Source organism: Cygnus atratus, chromosome 25 (assembly GCF_013377495.2).
Source record: "Cygnus atratus isolate AKBS03 ecotype Queensland, Australia chromosome 25, CAtr_DNAZoo_HiC_assembly, whole genome shotgun sequence".
In the NCBI taxonomy this organism is placed as follows: domain Eukaryota; kingdom Metazoa; phylum Chordata; class Aves; order Anseriformes; family Anatidae; genus Cygnus; species Cygnus atratus.
Window position 1 is genome coordinate 776,244 of NC_066386.1, and position 17,462 is coordinate 793,705.

A 17,462-nucleotide genomic window follows, 5' to 3' on the forward strand; every position below is an offset into this window, starting at 1 on the left:
ATCCGGTGGCTGCTCGGGTCTGGGCACTGCTGCGTGAGCGGAGCTGCCAGTGGGGAAGGATCCGGCCCCGGGGGCTGGGTGACCGCAGCCACAGCTGGGGGTCTGCTGGCGGAGCCCCCCGCTGCAGACGTGGGCTGCAGATGTGCGGTGCTGAGCCAGACGTGCAGCGTGCAGCCAGGTGTGCAGCGAGGTCCCCTCTGCAAACCTGGGGTTTCTGACCTCTTGGGCCCTCTTGGGCCCGTCTGCCGCTCCTGGTGTGCGGGTGCCGCCGGCAGATTTATCTGGCGGCAGCTCTTTCCCCAGCCTGCGGCGGGGTGGCAACGGGGTTATCTCGCAGGCACAGCCTGATCAAATATTCCCTGCTTCGTGCGCCTGGCTGGGCATGGAGGTGACAGGACGCGCCTGAGGGGGGGACTCGAGGAAGGACGCGTGGCCGCGCTCCGTGTCCCTGCAGTCCCTGTTTCAAGGCTGGGGGATTTGCATTGCAGGCACTCGCATGGTGCAGGGGCAGCACGGGGCCATTTTTCTGCCCTGAAGGAGCCCCCGGACAAAGCTTCATAGCAGAAAACCCTGCGGAGAGCAGCTCCCGGCACCGTGCATCGCCGCCTTGCTCCGGCAGCTGGTGCCCGTGCAGGAAGGCAGCGCGGCGGCGCTGGCCCCGCGCGGGGGTTGGCTCCAGGAAGCGTCCCCTGCCAGTGCCCCAGCCCTGCCAGCTCCCTGCCCTTCCTCAGCCGTGGCCCTTTGCCCGCCGCCTCCCGGGAGGCCTCTTTCCGGCTTGCCCCAGGGCGCTCCTGGTTGTCACCAGTAATCGGAAGGGGACCTTTTGTCCCCGCAGCTCCGGCTCCCCTGGCCATGCACCCCCCGGCTGCCCCCCTTCTGCAGCTTCTCCTCTGTCTGCTCTGTCCTGGGTCCCGTCCAGACCCAAGGCACGGCTCGTTCCAGGTCCCCCCCCCTTTTTTTTTCCCTTTCCATGTGCCTTCTTCCAAAACGTCCCTCACAAGGAGGCTCTGGGGATGCCTTTGGGGTGGGCTCTGGGAGCTGTCGTTTGCTGCAGCAGGGCTGGAAGTTGGGAGGGATCTCCTGGGAGCTGGGGGGCTTTTCAGCAGACCCCAGGGCCGAGGGCCGTGGTGCTGAGCTGGGGCTGGCTGCCCGCACTCACCCTGCTGCATGTGACATCTCCCCATTGTCCCCACAGCTGACGCCGGGCCGCAGAGATGGGGCGTCCCCGAACGACAACGCGCCCCCGGAGGGGCCCTTCCCCTGGGGGGGCCCGAAGACGGTGGTGCTGCGGAAGAGCACGCAGGGGGGGTTCGGCTTCACCCTCCGCCACTTCATCGTCTACCCCCCCGAGTCGGCGGTGCACTCCCCGGCCAAGGTAGGGCTGGGGGCGGGGGGACCCCGGTCTGGGGTCTGCTGGAGAGGGGGACTTGGGGGCTTAGAGGGGCTGGGGGACGGCCAGTTGGTGCAGGATGCTTGTGTGTTATCTGGGGGCATGGGGGGATTCGAGGAGCCATGGAGTGGGCCATCCATTGCCCGCCTTGTCTGAGTGCCCCCACCCATGGGTGGCCCCGAGATGGGGGAGCCGTGGAGCTGCTGGGAGCCACATTCTGAGCAAGCAGCGAGTGGGCAGCGCCTCCAGGGACGTCCCGGAGCCTTTCTGGCTGGGGACACGGCTGTCTGTGGGAACAGAGACGATGCCTCAGCACCAAGCAGCAGCCCCAAGGCTCGGACAGCCCTGGGAACAGTAGGAAAAGACGATGTTGAGCCCCTGGCATGACTGCTGGCTGCAGCACACATCCTGCCCCGGACCCTGCGGGCAGGGAGTGGGGACGTCGCAGCGGGACATGGCTCAAGCCAAAGGAAAGCGCACGTGGCCGCCTGGGAGCCCAGGAGCTGGCTTTTCAGAGGGTGCTGGACCAACCCTGCGGAGATGCAGCCCTTCAGCAGAAACTGGTGCTCCTGTGGGTGCTGGGACCGGCAGAAGTGAGGTGAGGGCGGCGTGCCAGTCCCCGGTGGGACATGCCTGCAGCGCAGGGCTGGGCGGCGAGCTCAGGGTTTCACAACGTGCTGCCTGTCAGCTGGAGGCGTTGGGCTGGATCTGCCCTGGGAGCCAGGCAGCAGCTTCCTGGCTCACCTGCAGCCCTGCTGCTGCACCGCTGGGGCGAGCAACCTGAGGATTTCTCAACCCCTGCACCCTGCGAGCCGTCGGCTTTTGGGAAGCCCCCCGGGCTACGCCTGTCTTGCTCCAGCAAGCTCCCAGAGGAAGCTGCTCCTGTCTTACACGCCTGGATTTGGCCTGGTCCTTTGGTCCCCCCGTGCTGTGAGGGCAGGGGTGGGGATGTCACCTCTCCGTCTGCACCCAGGGGGTGAGCAGGAGGCGTCTGGCTGGGGAGCCCCCTCTGCTCGGGGCCACCTCCACAAAACCAGCCCAAATCCTTCCTGCTTCCTCTGCCTTGCTGGCTGAGCCTGCCCTCTCCCTCCTGGATTTTGGGGCTGGGCACTGGGCAACCCCGTGCCTTCGGGGGGCTTTGCTCATCCCCACCCACCAGCAGCACGTAGTTCCTCTGGGACGGATGCGAGGGGACCCCAAGCACCCACCCGGCGGCTTCCTGCGTGAACCGTGCCCTCGGCACGTGAAGGTGACCGGCCAGCTCTCCTGCCACGGCAGCTCCGAGTCTCCTGGGGTGTGACGTCCCCCCTCAGCCTCGTGCACACAAAGGGGACGCGTCCGGCAGCCGCACGGCCCAGTGCTCGCCGCCCTCCGCCAGCAGACAGGGAAATGCTGTGGGAAGTGAATCACGGGGTGGGGAGAACCAAGTCGCCCGTGGTCCCGCTGCCAAAGCCGGGTCCCGGTGTCCCCGAGTGGCAGCACTTTTCCCCGGCTCCCGCTTCTGCTCCCCTCAGCCCTTCGTGCCTGCCCTTCCCTGCCCGTGCCAGGAGCGTGGACCTGAGCTGCCTCTGCCACTGCGGTGCTGCCAGGGGAAGTCGTGGGCACGGCCCAACCCCGCTGCGAGCCCGCGGCGCTGCTGCCCCTCCTTGGACCTGCACGACTCGAGGGCACCCTCCAGGAGCTAAGGGCAGATTCTGCCCCGCAGTGCTGGGCGCTGGGGCTGAGCCTCCCCAGGACGGAGCGCGTGGTGCTGCCCAGCGTGGCATCAGCATGGCAGGGCCGGGAAGGGACTGGCAGAGACCCGCAAGGGACGGATGCTTTTGGGAAGGAGCTGGGAATCGCTCCCGGCACCCGTCTGAGCCAAACCCGGCGCTTCCGAGCTGGCAGTGCAGGGCGCGGCGCGGCTGGCTCGGCACCCATGGGTGCCGGCGGGTGGCCAGGTCTGGGGGCTGAGTTTCGGTGGCGCTGACTCAGCAGGGAGGGCGGCGGCAGCTCCGCATTCCTCGCGCTCCAGCACCGCCGCGTCCACGTCAGCACCTTTCCGGGGAGCGGGGCTGCCTGGGGGCCGGGCTGGGCACTGGGGCGAGTCTGTGCCTCCTGGGTCCCCCGAGGGTCCCTCGGCAGCCCCATGGTTTGGTATTGGCACTGTGGCAGCTGCTCGGTGCACAGGTGTGATGGTGTCCCACGTGCCGGGTGTGTGCCGGGGCTGCGGGACATGGCTTTTCCTTCCCTTTGTGCAATGGGGAGGTCCCTCCGGCCCCCTCCTCCTCACCAGGAGCATCCCCTCCTCACGTTGCGGTGGAGACTTGGCCCTTCCCAGTGCCCCAGAGGGCCGTGCCCATTCTGGGCACACCGGGGCTGTGCCCCACTGCCCTGCAAAGGAGATGCTGCTGGCAAAGCCTCTTGCCTGGAGCCGAGCCAGTGCTTTGCTCTGGCGATGGCAGGATCAGGCACTTGCAGGGTGAGAAATCCCCTTCCAGGCACCTGGCTCCATCCTCAGGACCTGCCTGTGGGGCTGAGCAGCCCAGGGGGCAGCTGGCTCCACAGCGGGGCTGGGGGCTTGGTGGGATGGGTGCCAGCACCCTGTGCCCTGCCCAGGCTGAGCACCTTGGCTGTCCCTTGGCTGGGAGGGGAGGGCCAGGACCCCCCCGGCACCCCTCCTGCAATGCAGCAGAGCATGGCCCAGGCTGCCTGTGGCAGAGCTGTCCCTGCTGGGGGGCTGTGCCCCAGGGGCACTGCAGTGGTGTGGTGTGGGTGCCTGTGTACCCCTCTGGCCCTCCACCCCGGGGGCTCATGCTCTCCCCAGGGAGGCTCAGGGGCCCCAGAGAAGGGCGAGCCCCAAAGCCGATGCAGGCACAGCAAATTCACACTCCCTGCCCCAAAACCAGCCCCTTCCCCAGCAGCTTGGTGCCCCAGGGCCAGATCCTGCTCCTGGCTGCCGCCGGGCTGCGCTGACGGCCCTGCGGGATCCGGTGTCAGGAGTTAATTTTACCCTGGCTACGCAGCCTGGGGCGGCAGAGGGCAGAGGGACGGACGGACGTGCGGGTCCGCGGGGGGCTTTGTGGGGTGCCGCCAAGCTGTCCTGGCTGGGGGAATCCAACCCCACCTCCCCATCCTGTCCCCTCCTGGTCTCCCTGTGGTGTCCATCCTGGCCCAGCCACCAAATGAGTGTTTTTCTCTTCTCTTGGCAGGAGGAGGAGAATGGGAACCGAGCAGGTAAGCGCCGGCGCTGCGCGGGGGCTGTGGGTGTCAAAGGGCTCGTGTGGGTCGGAGTGGGGGCTTTGGCCGGGTCGTGGTCAGCCATCTCTGCTGGTCGGTGGCCATGGTGCTGGTGGCACAGCCCCAAATGGAGGCAGGCAGAGAAGCAGCACAGTGGCGGCTTGGGGACACGCGGAGAGGCAGGTGGGCGCAGTGCCCCCTTGGGGGGTTCGCTGTGCCGCAGGGGCTGTCTCAAATCCAGGGAGCTGGGCATGGGTCAGCACCCGCACCCGTGGCGCACGGCTTGGCTGAGTTCGGCTGTCTGGGGACAGGGACGTGGCCTCTCTCCCCTGGGGGCTGACGGTGATGGGAGAGAATGTGAAGGCGTCAGAACGCATCGACGCGCTGGCGGGCTGACGAGGCACCGCGGGGCCGGGCGGGCTGGGCTGCTGAGACCCAGCGCTGGGTGCCCATGGGGACCGGGGGGACACCGGCCTCGCTGCGGGGGGGTCCCCAGGGAATTCAGCATCCCGCATCAGCACCGTGTCCCCACCGCCCTTCCCCTGCCTGCCAGCACCAGCCCGAGCCACCTGCCCACCACCTGCCCGCCGAGTGCTCGCAGCGGGGGACGTCCTCTGCCGTAGCAAAGCACCGCAGCCACTGTAGTGCCAAGGAGGAGTTGTGGCTGCTTTGGGGGCAAGGGGAGCTCAGGACCCCCGCAGAGGGGTCTCCCCCACGCAGGACCTGTGTTTCGCAGGTCACGAGCGCACGTAGTGCTGCGGCACCTGGGCTCAGCGAGGCAGAGGAGGGACGGTGAGGGGCCAAGCGTGCAAAAGCCTGGCAGGGCAGGGGGTGTGCGCAGGTGTGCACGTGTGTGCGGGGTGCCTGCCTTGCACCTCGCGGGGGGCTGGACCTGGCCGTGCCGATGGCTCCCTGACCCTCTGTCCCCTGGGAGCAGGTCCCCCGCGGAGCCGCCTGGAGCCCATGGACACCATCTTCGTGAAGAACGTGCGGGAGGACGGGCCGGCGCACCAGGCCGGGCTGCGCACCGGTGAGCGGGGCACGCCGCGGGTGCAGCTGGGTGGCAGAGCCAGGGAGGCTCAGAGCTGCTGGTGGGATGGGCACAAAGCTCTGCCTCGTCTGCCAGGGCTTTTTGGGCTCGTTTTGGTCCTTTTCTTGTATTCCCTCTCTTTACCCCTTTCTTGCTACTCCCTGTTGTCATCCCTGGGTGGAGATGACCCCACGGCTCCCCTTGTCACTTGGGACAAGGTTCTGCCCCTGACCAAAGCCCCAGACGTGTCCAGTCCCTGCTGTGAGGGGACAGCCAGGCGTCCCTACCTCCCATGTGCTCGGGGTGACAATCTCTTCCCCCCCTCTGCAGGGGACCGGCTGGTCAAGGTGAACGGGGAGAGCATCATTGGGAAAACCTACTCGCAGGTCATCGCCCTGATCCAGAACAGGTGAGTCCCCTTTGCAGGGGGCTGGCACGGGGCTGGGAGGAGCACGGGGCTGGGCAGAGCCCGGGAGGTGACGTTGAGGGGACACGTTGCAGCAGGCACCGTCCCCGGGTGTCCCTGGGGCTGGCAGAGCCGTGACTCACTCGGTGCAGCCGGGGAATGGGGACCGGCAGCAGCGCGCCGTGACCGGTGTCTCTCCCGTGGGGACGGGGACATTTGTCCCCTCACAAACGAGGATGCTGTGGCTGCTCTGCGTTGCTGGGACTTGGTGTGAGGTGCTGGCAGGACGAGCCCCATCGGCAAGGCTGGGGCAGGCGAAGGCGCCGCAGGGACCCGGCCGCGCGCGCGGTCTCACCCAGGGGGGCAGGCGGCCCGCGGCCCTGGCCGTCCTGACCCCTCGCCCCCTCTCTCCTCAGTGACGATGTGCTGGAGCTCTCCATCATGCCCAAGGACGAGGACATCCTCCAGCTGGTGAGTCCCCCCGCTTGGCCGAGCCCTTCGCCCCCGCCTGCCCCCAGCCCGGCTCAGGGTCCCGGTGGCACCGGCGCCGAGTCGGGTGCAGATCCTGGAGCCGGGCAGTGAAATTCCTCCTGCCCCTGCTGTTTGCCGGGCGGGTGCCAGGGACCGGTTTGGTTTCCAGGGCTCAGGTTCCCCGGCGTGGCCTTCCCGGGGTGTGCCGGCATTCCTGCGGTGTGCGGCTGGGGGGGGGGTGGCTGTCCTCCCCGCCCCGCGGCAGCCGGCAGAACCCCGAGCAGCTCCGCGGGGAGAGCCAGGAAGGGAGGAAATGTTTAGGCGGGCCGGGAGAGGGGCTGCTCTCCCTGCCTGTGCCCATCCTGTGTTTTTTGGGGGGGGGGGCCAGGTGCCCCCGATCACACTGGTGCCTGGGGGACACTTGGGGACAGGGCTCCTGTGAGGGTCAGCAGATGCAGAAATGGTGGCACTGGGGGGCTCAGGGGCAGAAGGGCTGGGGAATGTGCGCCCTGTTTTTTGGGGGGCATCCTCAGGCGTAGCTGCAGGGCTGGGTGCTCTGGGTGTTAGGGTCTGGCTCATCCTCAGGGCCCCCCAAGCAGCTCCAGCGGCGGTGAGCCGCTGACCCCAGAGGGTGGCTGGAGCCCAGGGGTCTGGGGGAAGTTGGTGGGCGCCTCTCCTGGGGTCTGCTAGCGCCAGGACCTGCTGCTGGTGTCCTCGACGGTGTCCTTGAGCAGTGGCACGGTCCCCAGAGGGATGGGGGGCGTCTTGCAGCCTGGGGGGGCTCTCACATCTGTGCCTTCCCCGGGCCCTGAGGTTTCCCAGGGCGTGGAGTCAGAGGCGCCTGTGAAAAGTGAGAAGGGAAAGCCAGGGCTCGGGGACGGGCCAGCCCGTGCGTCCCGGGGTATTTTGGGAAGCAGGAAGGGGGGGCGGCCGGGCGCTGCGTGGCGGCGGGGAGAGCGGAAGGGGCTGGCGGCGGCGCTGCTCGGCGCGGGGGGGGGGGGGGGGGGCCCGTGGGAGAGCAGGACCGGGGGGCTGCAGCCCGCCCTGCCCAGCCTGAGCCGATGGTAACGAGGAGAGAGCGTCCCTGCGGGGTCCTGCCCAGGGGTGGGAGCGGGGTTTGTGGCCGCGGTCCCCCCCACCCTGACCCCCCTGTCCTCCCGCAGGCGTACTCGCAGGATGCCTACCTGAAGGGCAACGAGCCGTACTCCGGCGGGGCGCAGAGCATCCCCGAGCCCCCTCCCATCTGCTACCCACGCAAGACGTACCCCTTCCAGGCGCGGGGTGCTGAGCCGCCCCTAGGCCAGCCTCCGGACCCCCGTGCCCACCGCCCCGCCGGCCCCTCGTCCCCGCTCAGCACGGCCGCGCTCGCCGGCACCCGCAGCGAGGCGGGTGGCAGCCCCGCACACCGCCCCGAGGAGCCGCAGCCCGGGGGCCCCCCGCAGCGCCCCGCCGTGCCCCACGGGCGCCCCGGCTCCTTCTCCCGAAGCGGCTGCCCCAGCTCCAGCGCATCCTCTCTGCCCGAGCGTTATGGGGTCCCCCCCGCCGCCTCCTCCTGCTACGGGGGCCCCAAGCACCTCGCGGAGCACCGGACTCACTGCGGCTTCAAGGAGGGCGGCGGGGGCCCGCGGGTGCCGGGGCGGCAGGAGTGCCAGCAAGCTCTGTCCCGCTGGTTCTGCAGCCAGGAGCCGCGGCGCAGCACCTCGGAGGAGCGCCGATACGCCATGCCGCCCCGCTACCGCAGCGTGTCCCAGGACCGGCTGGGGGGCTCGGCGGCCCCCCGGGGCTGGCCCCACAGCGCCTCTCACGACACCCTGCTGCAGCCCGCCCGCGAGGGCTGGGCGCACCGAGCCCGCTCCGACCACAGCCTGGGCCGCTGCGGGCGCTCCATGGAGGCGCTGGAGCCCGGCGCCCTGCTCTCCCCTCGCCTCGACCGCTCCGCGTGGCCACCCGAGAGGCTCTGCCGAGCCACGGCCGTGGGGCCGCCCGGCACGCACAGCTCCTTCACGCCCCCCTCCTCCTCCTCCTCCGCCGCGCGGGAGCCGGCAGCCCCCGTGCAGAAGCACCCGTCGCAGCCCAACCTGCAGAGCGTGGACGATTCGGGCTACATCGGCTACCGGAGCTACAGCCCCTCCTTCCAGCGCCGCACCGGGCTGCTGCACGCCCTGTCCTTCCGCGATCCAGCTTTCGGTGGCCTCCCAACCTTCAGCATCACGCAGCGGCCGGCCGCCACGGCAGCCCCGTTCCCGGAAAGGGCAGCCCCCGTTGCCCCCCTGCCTGCTGGCCCCACTCACCCCGGCCCCCTGCTGGCCCCTGAAGCCCCCCAGGAGCAGCGGCTGGAGAGCAGCCGGGTGCCCGAGCAGCACGAGGACCGGAGGGAGGAGGTGGTCCTGCGTCAGAAGCCACCCACGGGCCGCAAGATGCCGCCCCCCCTGCGGCAGATGAACTTTGTGTTCCCCGATGGGGTGAAGGAAACGGACATTTGCGACCCGCCAGCAGCCAGCAGCAGAGGGGAGAGGCCGGCAGCCGAGCGGTCGGGCCGGCGCGTGGCCCCCTTGGCGGCCCCCGAGGACTCTCTGGCATCCATCCCCTTCATCGGTGAGTCCGGCAGCTCGTCTCTGTTGGCCCTGCTCCAGGATGGGCAGTTCAGTGAGTGCCCCATGGCAGGGAGGGCACCCTGGGGGGCCTGGTCCCAAAGTGGGGTCCCCAGGGCTGGGGCTGGATGCAGCGGGCAGGGTGCGGTGCGGGTCAGGGTTGCGGTGCGAGGGTCTGGGTGCAGTGGGGGCTTCTGGCTTTGCTGGGGGTGCAAACCCACCACCTGCCATAGGGGCCAGGGGCTCCCAGCATAGGCTTTCCTGTCCCATCCTGCCCTAAGCCCTCCTGCCACCTCCCACCCCTCTCCCGCAGACGAGCCCACGAGCCCCAGCATCGACCTGAAGGCCAAGCACGTCCCTGCCTCCTCCGTCGTCTCCAGTGCCATGAACTCTGCGCCCGCTGTTGCCACCAGCCCCTCCTCGCCCACCTTCGCCTTTGCCCTGAGCCGGCACTACTCGCAGGACTGCAGTAAGTGGGGACAGAACGGGGACAACCCCCGGACCTGGAGCTGGGCTGGCAGGGGCAGATGGGCTCACTGTGGCCGGGGGCTGCAGCTCTGCCCCCTTCACCCCCTTGGGACACCTTTGGCACCTGCCCGAGCCCTGCAAAGCCCCGTGACCGTGTGCTTTGCCCTCCTCCCCCTCGCAGGCAGCATCAAGGCCGGCCGCCGCTCTTCCTACCTCCTGGCCATCACCACCGAGCGCTCCAAGTCATGCGACGATGGTCTGAACACATTTCGGGACGAGGGGAAGATCCTCAGGTAGGGCTGGCTCCTGTCGCTCGGCCACCACGTGGGCACCGTCCCTTCCCTGACGTGACCCCGCTCACGGGGCTGCTCTCTCCGCAGGAGGATGCCCAGCCGGGTCCCCAGCCTCCGCATGCTGAGGAGCTTCTTCACCGACGGGGTGAGTGCAGGCGGCCGGAGCTGGCGGTGCCGGTGGCACGGACCCGGGGGGTGGCAGGACCAGGCACAGCCGATGCCAGCACCCGTGACCCCGCGCTCCGTCTCGCCCCTGCAGTCTCTGGACAGCCTCGGTACGTCCGAAGACACCCGCTCCAAAAGGCACTCCACCTCTGACCTCTCGGACGTCACGTTCAGCGACGTGAGGAAGGAGGGCTGGCTCCACTACAAGCAGATCCTCACCAAAAAGGGGAAGGTACGCGGGGACCCCCGGCCCGGCCAGCGGCACGGGGCCCGCGGGCAGCTCTGACGGTCGGACCCGGCTCCTTCTCCCTGCAGAAAGTCGGTGGAGGCATCCGGCAGTGGAAGCGCGTCTTCGCCGTGCTGCGCACCCACTCGCTGTACCTGTGCAAGGACAGGCGGGAGGCAGTGACCTGCGGCCCGGCCCCAGGTGAGGAGGAGCAGCCGATCAGCATCCGAGCGTGCCTGGTGGACATTTCCTACAGCGAGACCAAGAGGAAGCACGTCTTCCGCCTGACGACCGCTGACTTCTGTGAATATCTCTTTCAGGCAGAGGATCGGGAAGACATGCTGGCCTGGATCAAAGTCATCAGGGAGAACAGCAAGGCCGAGGGCGAGGTGAGAGCCACATGGGGCTCCCGGCTGCCTCTGGCTCTCCCGGCACTAACCGCCTCGGCTCTCTCCGGCTCTTTGCCTTGTGCTGCTTCCCCAGGCCACGGCCAGCCCGTGCTCGGCCGGGCAGCGTGGGGCTCGCCTGTCCTGCGCGCCGCACCGTGCTCCCAGGGGTGCACGGGGGCTGCCGGGCACCGCGGCATCCAAGAAGAGTGCGGCTCCGTCAGCTTGGCCAGGCAGGGTGCGCCGAGGTGCTCGGCACAGGCGGCGCAGCTCTCAGAGCATCGCAGCAGCTCGGCCAGGCAGGGGCTGTGCCAGAGCTTCTGGTTGCGCTTGGTAGTGCAGTGGCAGAGGAGCGCGCGTGGCTTGGCTGGAGCCCCGTCCGTGGTGCATCAGCACCCTGGGGCGCGTTGGTGTCGCTGTGGCTGCGGGTGAGACCTGCAGGGAGCTCCCTGCCTGCGCCGGACACGGTCCCCGTGGTGCTGCCTGTCCTCGGGGCTGGCGCAGGGTCCGGGCTGAGCCCTTGCTGCGGTCTGTGCAGTGGTTGCTCGGGTCAGAGAAGGGAGAGCTGCTCCTGGGGCTGCGGGCTCCACCGGAGGGGCTGCGCAGGGCTGGATGTGCCGGCGCTGGGCTGGTGTGCACCATCTCCCTGTGGTGCTGCGATGGCCTTGGTTGGTCTCAGCGTTGATGCCGGGATTGTGGCACGGCTCCGGCCCTGGGGGGCGCGTTGAGCTCGGAGCGGTTTCTGGTTCGCTGCAGCACAGCCCCGTTCGGAGGGTGCGGGGCTGGCAGCGCCGGCGCAGGGAAGGTGCTGCCGGGTTGGAGTACTGGGAGTTGTCTGGCTGCCTGCTGGGGCCAGGAGCCTGCAGGGAACACCCTGCAGGGAAGGGCGCATGTCTTTGGGCACCGTGGGGTGCAGTTCGTGTGTCTGGTTCAGGCAGGTGGAGGTGTACGTGCTGCGGAGGGCTGGACTTGAGCCTCTGGGGCCGGCTTGGAGCCCCTGTGCTGCTCGCGTACGGTGTGCCATGGCGAGGAGCGCCGGAGGCCTCTGCGGGGCAGCGAGCGCTGCCAGGCACCGGTTGTTTTGGGGCACCAGGGCTCGGGTCCTGCCCTCACCCCGGCTTGGGGCTGGCAGGCGCTGGAGGTGCCTCTTGGCGAGGAGCGCTGGAGGCAGGCGCGGGCTGCGCCTTGGCCCCGTGTGGCATCTGGGAGAGCGTGGACTTACCCAGGGCCTCTGGAGAACGCGCTGCTCAAGCTCCCCCTTCCCCTCTTGTCTCTGCCTCCCCAGGACCCCGGTTTTGCCAGCCAAGCGCTTATCAACAAGAAGCTAAACGACTACCGGAAAGTGAGGTATGGACCCTGGGGCTGTGAGGCGCGAGCGGGGCACCCTGCCCACCCCTGGACGCCCCAGGGAGCAGTGGGCACTGAGCAAAACCAGCACCACCCGCAGCTGGGCAGCACCCCCATGTCCCAGCTGCGCCAGGCTTTGCTTGGGGTTCAAGAAGGGTCTGATTCGGGCAAGCTCTGAGCAAGGGGTTAAAAGGGCTCGGAGCTCCCACGGCACTGGCATGGGGCTCAGCCCTGTGATCCCCCAGAATGGGGTGCTGCCCCGTGGGGTCAGCGCCAAAGGGCAGGAAGGGCCCCGTGAGCACCCATGGGGCCGGGGCAGGACCCTGGGCGGGTTGAAAGACACCGGGCCTTGAGGGGGGGTTTGGTGGGGGCCCATCCACGGTGCTTGGTCCCGGCTGTGCCGCCCTGACCCTGCTCTCCTCACAGCCCGGCGGGTGCCAAGCCCGACTCCTCGCCCAAGGGCTCCCGTGGGCTGGGGATCAGAGCCGAGTTCCTAAAGCAGACGGGAACCAGCACACCCCGGTCCCCGAGGCAGGATGCGGCCGTAATGAAAGGTAGGTGCCCCCCTGCGGCACGGGGAGCTCTGGCACAGCAAACCTGCGCACCTCGCCAGGAGGGGTGCCCGCACGCTCACCCCCGCAGCGCAGCAGGGATGCTCTTGCTGTTTCATCCTGACTCTTAACAAATAATCCCATGGTTGTTTTTCGCCCAGATGAGAGCAGCTCCCAAAAAGCCCCTTGGGGCATCAACATCATGAAGAAGAACAAGAAATCTGCCCCCCGCGCCTTTGGCGTGAGGCTGGAGGACTGCCAGCCCGCCCCGGACAACAAGGTAGAGCGCGTGGTGGTGCCTCGGCCAGGGGCAGCCCCGGCGACCCCACACAGCCCCGCACCTCCCTCACTGCTCCCTGTCCCCGCAGAACGTGCCCCTGATTGTTGAAGCCTGCTGCAAGGTTGTGGAGGATCGCGGCCTGGAGTACATGGGCATCTACCGCGTGCCCGGGAACAACGCCGTGGTGTCCAGCCTGCAGGAGCAGCTCAACAAGGGAGCCACCGAGATCAACCTGCAGGACGAGGTGAGGCCCCCATGGCCCCGTCCCTGTGCCCCTGGGGTGCTCCTGGGGCTGTTCTCCTGGTCCCTGTCCCCGTCACGTCCCCGTCTCCATGCCGTGACCATCCCCGGGGTGGCAGGGCCGCCTAGTGGATGCTGTCTGCAGCGTGGGCGGCAGCTCGGGGCCACGTTTGTCTCTTTGCATCTCATGGCACAGTGGTGGCACCGGCCTTTCCCTGCTGGGTGCGGGGTGGGGACAACACTCCTGCCGTCCTCATGGCTGTGGTGGCCTTGGCTGGTTTCCTTCTCGGTGTTGGTGGCCCTGGGCTGGGGACTTTATCCTGCTGGTGCCTGGGTTTGCCCTGGTGCCGTCCCGCTGAGCAGCCCCTTCTCTCCCCGCAGCGGTGGCAGGACCTGAACGTCATCAGCAGTCTGTTGAAATCCTTCTTCCGAAAGCTGCCTGAGCCGCTCTTCACTGACGGTGAGTCCCGCACCCCGGCCTTGGCACCTCCCCGCTGCGCCCATCGGCCCCGGTCCCCGTCCCTTCCCTGCCCCTCCATGTCCTGTCCTTCTGGGACACCCCAACCCTCTGATCAGTGCACCCAGGGGTCCCTGGCCCCAAGGAGCATCCCTGCTCCCCTCCCCCTGGTCCTGACCCCTGTCCCTTTCAGATAAGTACAATGACTTCATCGAGGCCAACCGGATAGAGGACGCCAGTGAGAGGATGAGGACGTTGCGGAAGCTGGTAGGGAGACCGGGCAGGGCCTTGCCATCGGCAGCGGGGGGCACCGGCCGCTTGTGGGGAGAGCAGAGGGGTGACCCTGTGCCTCCCACAGATTCGGGACCTGCCAGGTCACTACTACGAGACGCTCAAGTTCCTGGTGGGCCACCTGAAGACCATTGCGGACCACTCGGAGAAGAACAAGGTACTGTTCCCTGCCCGGCCTGAAGCCCCCCAGCTGGGGCTGAGCCGCAGCTCCCGGTGGGGTGGGAAGGGAGATGGCACCCGAGGGGGCGGCCACAGGCAGGCACCAACCCCAGCTCTGGTTGCAGATGGAGCCCCGAAACCTGGCCCTGGTGTTCGGCCCCACGCTGGTGCGGACGTCTGAGGACAACATGACCGACATGGTGACGCACATGCCCGACCGCTACAAAATCGTGGAGACCCTCATCCAGCACGTAGGTGGCGTCGGCACGACCTCATTGTCGGTGGGGCTGGAGGGGGGTTGCTGATCCCCACGATTTGGGGCTGGGAGCTGCCTGGGGGGAGGCACGTCAGGGTGGGGGACTGCTGCACCCCGGGGATGCCTGGCTGGGCCCTAACCCCTCTGCCATCTCCCTCTGCAGTCAGACTGGTTCTTCAGCGACAAGGAGGACAAGGGCGAGAAGGTGAGTCCAGGCTGGGCCCGGAGGCGGGGGCAGAGCGGGGTAGAGCCCTGGCACAGACCCGGTGGCCATCAGCAGCCCCCTGACCGAGCATCCTGTCCCTTTGCAGACCCCCGTGGACGAGAAGGAGGCGCAGTCTGTGCCCAACATCGAGTACCTGCTGCCCAACATCGGCAGGACCGCGGCGCCCGGCGATGCCTCAGGTGAGGAGCTGTGCCTGGGGCAGAGTCCCCCTGGTCCTGGCACTGGGGCACCCCAGTTGCCTCTGGCCACTCTGTCCCCATGCTCGCACTGCCACAGGCAGCTGGCCGGGCTCTCCATGGCTGCAGCTCTGTGCCAGAGCGTGATGTGCCCGTGCCCTCCTTGTTGGGATGCGGGGACACCCATGGGTGCTGGCAGAGCCCCCTCCCTGCCCTCTCCTGTCGCCCCTGCTCCGGTGGCTGCTCATCCCCTGCGACCCGGCCGAGTGGCACCTGGGCCACGACCGCTGCGGGGCCCCTGCCCGTGCCCCTCTTGTACCGCTCACGCTGCCAGCCCAGAGACCGGGAGACTTTGACGTTCGACTGATTTCTTATGTTCTTTCCTTGAACTTCTCTGTGCTGTCCTCTTCCTCCTCCTCCTCCTCCTCTTCCTCCTCCAGCGGACCTCCTCGAGAGCTAGAGCGGGTACAGTGTTGATCCTGGGTGCATTGCTCACGCACTAATTCCTCCGGGTGACCACGAGAGAGCGGGAGCAGGAGGGGCAGTGGGAGGCGGGGGGGGAGGCTGTCCTGCCCAGCCACTGTCCCCAGGGCTCCCCAGCATCGGGGGGCTCCCGGGCCCCAGTAGAGCCCAAACTCCTTCAACCCTGGTTCTCCCCCCTCTTTGGTGGGTCCTTGTGGTGTCTCTGGGGCTGGTGCTGGCACACCCTGGCAGGGGCTGGTACCAAGTGCCCCGGGACCCAAATGCTGGGCTCTGGGGTTCCCCATTCCCTGAGGAGGGCTCAGCACCTTTCTGCCTCCCCCTCTCTCGTCGTCAGCAGCTTCTAACCCCATCCTGGGCTGGGGCCTGCAGGGTGGGAGAGGGTGTCTGTCGTGCTGTCCTTGTCCTTCGAGCCAGGCTGCCTGTCACCCCCCATGTCCCCACCTGTCCCCTAACCCACTGGGGAGCGCAGGCCAGCCCCACGGCCTGTCCGAGCCCCCCCTGCTCAGCCCATCACTGCACTTGCCCCGTCGCAGCCCCCCAGCGCTGGTATTGAAGCTGCTCCCCATGTCCCATCCTGGTGATGTGGTGGTGGCAGGGCCGTGCCCCAGTCCTGTCTGTGCCCCGTGGCCACGGGAGGGTTGGGGTCCTGCGGCCGTGCTTTTGGCAGCGTGAACTGTGTGTGTCTGCCTGTGTGCCCCCCCCCTCGTCCCCGCTCCGTACCTCGGGGCTCTGCAGTGACCAGCGCTGCAGCGGGTGAGTGGTGCCGGGGTCCCCATGTGGGACCAGAGCCTCCCCACACTCCAGCTCCTTCCTGCAGCCTCCCAAACCCACTCAGCACCAGCACCCCTGCATGGGGCTGGCTGGGCCGATGGCTCCAGTGTGTCCCCGTCCCCAATCTGGGGGAGCAGAGCAGCGTCCCCGGCTCTGCCCACTGAACCCCTGCCCCAGCATGCGCCCACCCTGCCGGGGCCTCGCTAACCCCCTTCTCTTCTCTCTGTCTTACAGACTCAACCCACAGCGGCTCTGCCAAACTGAAGGTGAGAGGGGTCCCGGGCTGGGGCCAGAGGGAACGGGGTAATGCCCCCACCACAGCTGGGAACCCCGGCTGCGGGGACGGGGTCCATAGCCTGTCCCTAAGTTGTGGCACCCCTGTCCTTCCAGGGCACGTGGCCGTCGCGCAAGGAGCCGTCGCACCGAGAGCTCCTCGCCATCCCCTTCATCTCAGCCGTCAACCGCAAGAGGAAGAAGCGGCGAGAGGCCGAGGGCTTCAGCAGCAGCACCGATGACGACGTGGAGCACAGGGACACCAAGGGCCAGGAGCAGGAGGATGAGGAGGCCATGGCTGCCACGCCAGGGCCTGGCAAAGCTCCCTACGGCCCTGGCACTGAGCTGGCAGCCCCCAGCCTGGCGGGGCCGGAGCACGAGAGCGCCTTGGAGCCCGGGGGCAGTGGGGCCGAGCCGGCGCTGGACGCCCGCTCCATCGTGTCGGGCTACTCCACCCTGTCCACCATCGACCGCAGCCTGTGCTCCGAGGTGCAGTCGGTGGCCGAGAGCCGCGGAGAGGAGGCGGACGACGAGCGCAGCGAGTTCAGCCACGTGGAGACGGACACGGAGAGCCGGGAGGGTGCCCGGGCCAGGCTGGGGCAGGTGGAGGGGGGCGCAGGGGGCGAGGACAAGGTGCCCCCCGGGCGCCCATCCTTCAACTCCCACCGCCTCATCCAGTGCGACACGCTGGCCCGCAGGAAGCTGGGGCGGCCCCGGCCGGCCGGTGAGACCCCAGTGCCTGCCGGGGAGGGCCAGGGTGGCTGGGCCCCCCCCGGCCGGCCCTCACTGCGGGAGCAGCTCCGGCAGCGCCTGCGCGCCTCGGCTGACGACATGGGGGTCCGCCTGCGCCGAGCCCACTCCCCAGAGACGCGCCGCAAGAAGAGCAGCTGGCGCCGGCACACCGTGGTGGTGCCCGGCGGCCTCAAGGACCTCAACTTCAACGAGTGGAAGGAGCCGCGTGGGGGCCTCGATGTCCCCCCAGGGCCCTGCCGTGACAAGGACTCGGGGCTCAGCAGCCTGGAGTCCACCAAAGCCCGGCCCACGGCGCCCAGCCCGGCCCAGCCCAGTGGTGCCACCAAAGCACCCAGCACCAAGAGCCCCCCAGGCAGCCCTGGCCCCCCAGCTCCTGGCCCTGTGCCCCCCCTGCGCTTTCCCCAGTGTCTCTGACCTCCTGGAAGGCCCCCCTGGGGCTGCAGGCTCCCCCCCCTCCAGCTGGGGGACAGTGTTTAATTTAAGGACTCGCATTTGTTCTTGTATTTAATTGTGCTCCTGACAAGCTGCATTTATTTAACGGCCTCCCTCGCGAC

At 68.6% G+C, this 17,462-nt stretch overlaps 1 protein-coding gene across 1 annotated transcript; it reads left to right on the forward strand.

Moving 5' to 3' along the window:
* Positions 1–1,227: 1,227 nt before the first annotated feature.
* Positions 1,228–17,322, forward strand: ARHGAP23 (Rho GTPase activating protein 23). The gene is made up of 23 exons (XM_035569855.2): positions 1,228–1,375; positions 4,582–4,606; positions 5,547–5,639; positions 5,970–6,048; positions 6,462–6,516; positions 7,680–9,111; positions 9,421–9,576; positions 9,757–9,868; positions 9,956–10,013; positions 10,128–10,265; positions 10,349–10,648; positions 11,931–11,992; positions 12,419–12,546; positions 12,705–12,823; positions 12,912–13,067; positions 13,445–13,523; positions 13,714–13,787; positions 13,879–13,968; positions 14,096–14,221; positions 14,390–14,431; positions 14,538–14,631; positions 16,117–16,148; positions 16,273–17,322. Exons 3-23 carry the CDS (start codon positions 5,573–5,575, stop codon positions 17,320–17,322), a joined length of 4,449 nt encoding a protein of 1,482 aa, XP_035425748.2. The 5' UTR covers positions 1,228–1,375; positions 4,582–4,606; positions 5,547–5,572.
* The last annotated feature ends 140 nt before the right edge of the window (positions 17,323–17,462 follow it).